Source organism: Trypanosoma cruzi, genomic scaffold, assembly GCF_000209065.1.
Source record: "Trypanosoma cruzi strain CL Brener 1047053517159 genomic scaffold, whole genome shotgun sequence".
NCBI lineage: Eukaryota > Euglenozoa > Kinetoplastea > Trypanosomatida > Trypanosomatidae > Trypanosoma > Trypanosoma cruzi.
Window position 1 is genome coordinate 207,433 of NW_001849566.1, and position 2,916 is coordinate 210,348.

At 50.9% G+C, this 2,916-nt stretch overlaps 1 protein-coding gene across 1 annotated transcript, besides 1 other annotated feature; it reads left to right on the forward strand.

The window, feature by feature from the left end:
* Tc00.1047053509159.10 (RNA helicase, putative) lies at positions 1-2,779 on the forward strand (the record flags this gene model as incomplete). Its single annotated transcript, XM_797753.1, has 1 exon — positions 1-2,779. A coding segment is annotated over one exon (2,779 nt), but the record flags the coding sequence as incomplete, so codon positions are not given.
* Positions 1-2,916: a sequence feature (heterozygous, non-Esmeraldo-like haplotype).

The window sequence follows — 2,916 nt, forward strand, 5'->3', positions numbered from 1 at the left end:
GGAGGATCTGCCACTTTCTGAGGTGGCACAAATGAGTGGACGAGCGGGGCGTCCCGGTCTTGATCCCCACGGCATCGCACTTGTTCTCACAACTGAAGCCAAAGCCGCTCTCTACGAGCCTCTTCGACACGGTGACTGCTCTTCCACAGTGGAGAGCCAGTTGCATCAGAAGATGATCGAGCACGTGAACGCAGAGGTGGCTTTGCGCACCATTCACAGCTTCAGTCTTGGCGTGGAATGGATTAAGACGACATTTTTGTGGATTCGACTGAGAAGTTGTCCGCGTAATTATGGCATTCTTTTTTCTACTAAAGAAGAGGAGTCTTCTTTTAACCGTGAGCAGTTTGCAGCGAGGCTCATGCACCGCATGCTTACAGAATTAGAACGACAGGGGTGCGTTACCATCCGCTACGAAAATGCTCCTAGTGGAGAGAGTCGTGTTTATGAGGCGGGCGGTGGTGTCGATGATGATGTTCAAGATTTTCACAAGGAGAACGTGAAATGTATTGTGGAGAGTACACGTATTGGCCGAGCCATGGCAAGACGATATGTTTTGCTGAAGACGGTGGAACAGTTTCACGCCGAGACAACAAATTCCCGCCTAGGATCCGACGCTTCGCTGGGGGTCTCCGGAGAGAAGGCCTTGAAGCCCCAAAAAGAGAGCAACACACTGGAAAAAATGACGGGGGCACCCGTCATATTCACATTGCCGCAAATTCTTGGCATTCTTAGCCGAGCCGCGGAGTTCGAAGAGCTTCATCTTCGTCAAGGGGATCGGAAACATCTGAATGAGATCAATAAGAACATCCGATATCCACTGAAGTCCGGCATGCGAGGCGGAAGGGAAGTCCGCGAGGATTGGCATAAGGTGTACGTGCTTCTCCAGGCCCATCTGGAGCACATGCCGATCAGTGATTTTTCTCTGCGAAACGATTCTGTCAGACTTTGGACAACAGCGCCTCGATTGGCTCGCTTTCTCGTCGACTACGCAAGTGCCATGAACTCCTACTCCTTTATGAAGGAGAGCTCCCTCCTGTTGCGTTGCATGGAGCAAAAGATGTGGTGGGATGGTCCCGTTTTGAGGCAATTGGATGGGGTCGGTGAAATTGCGGCCAAGGCACTTCTGCGGGGCGGGATCCGGGATTTCGCCGACGTTTTAAAGTCGGATCCACGGAAGTTGGAGGTCCTCTGTGGCAAGAACATCCCCTTTGGCAACAAATTGCAGGATCGGTGTCGGGCAATACCGCAGTGCGTGCTTTGCCTTGAGCCTTGTGAGGGTTCTGAGTCGCTACGGGCAGTTATAACACTGACGACTCCGCCACGCAAGAAACGCGAGAATGAAGTCAATTACCGCATGGTTGCCGTTGTGGGCAACGTCAGAACAGACGCGATACTCCTCTTTCGACAATTCTCTTTGTGTGATGCAAAAGAGGGGAAGGTGATGTTCACTTTTTGTTTCCCGCGCGGTTCTCAAGGACGCGTTGTGGGTCAAGTCTTTACGGAGCGGTATTTGTTTGGAAATGATGCCCATAACACATTTAACGCGGGCGAAAACACGGAGGAGAAACACGAGGATGTCGCCGACAAGGGAGTGGCGCAATCAAAGAGCGGTACAATTAGTACTCCGCCGTTCGATGCAGTTCTCCGTGACCTTCGACATGTGGAGGGCACTTCTTCCAGAGATCCACCTGAAGTACCGCATCTTTCCCCAACGAAACGTGAAAACAATGATGAGAATAAAACAGAGTCATTGACAGACGCCGCGTTTTTGGATAAGCATCCCGTCGGCAAGGCCACTTCAGAGAAATCTTTGTCTTGTGAAGCCAGTGCCATGGTGGATTACAGCAGCACAGAGGCTGCTAAACGGACTCTTCTACGCAGTGGTGTGGAGACCACCGTAAGAGAAGTGGATGAGAGCTACAGGCAGCTGGTGAAGCGTACAAATTTTTTTGCTTCCCAGTTGGATTTTAGACGACATTCTCCTGACTATCCATGCAAACGATCAAGAGATGAAAACTGCACAAAACAAAGTGTTTCTTTTGATTCCCTGAGGACTCCATTCACACAACCACGGGAAAGAAACTCTTCTGCTTCACGTCAGGGGGCATCTGTTATTCTCCCCCAAACCATTTCTCCGGATCCTGTTGCTGTTTCGCGCGTTGATGCCGCGGAAACACGACCATCTGTACGATTCCGCTTTGGTGTGCAGTTTCCCCCGGCACAGGAAAGATTGCCCGAACCCTCCTTTCGAATCCTGGAGCGTGCAGGACCGTTTGCGAGGAACGTACGCGAGATGCCCACTGGATCGTATGATTCTTATGGGAGGCCGTATTTCCCTTCAGCGCAACAGCAATCCCCTTTTTGGCGTGGTTTTCATTCCCAACAGCGATATCCCCAAGGCGGCGCAGGGTTATTGCACGGACATTCTGTACCGCGGTTCCGAGGCTCCGTTGCTGGAGCGTTTTCTCATCACAGCCCATGTTTGGATGCAAAACAGCCTTTGCATTCGACGGTTTTTCCTTCGGCTGCCGCTCCTTTTGCTCAGGAGTGGCCTCCAGAGTGGGTTTCACCAGCGGTAAACCGCCTTCCCCCATGGGATCCTTCCCGAGCAGCAGGTCACTATCCAGTTTTTAACGGCAACCACCTCTCCTCGAATGTGAGGCCTTTTCAGGGCTCTTCTCCTGCCACCATCATGCAGGGTTTTTGGCAAAATACACAGGAAAGGCGCCATGTGGGTGCCACACCACGAACGACTGCCGTGCAAAGAGGGTGGTGGTAGGTGATCAACGCATGCATTTACTTGTTTGTTGCTTTCTCTTTCTCTCTCACACTTTTTTTTTTTTTTTGCCTTTAATAAAAATGGTTTGATTTTATTTACTGGGATTTTATTTTGTGTTTTTCGAAGGAGTATTTGGG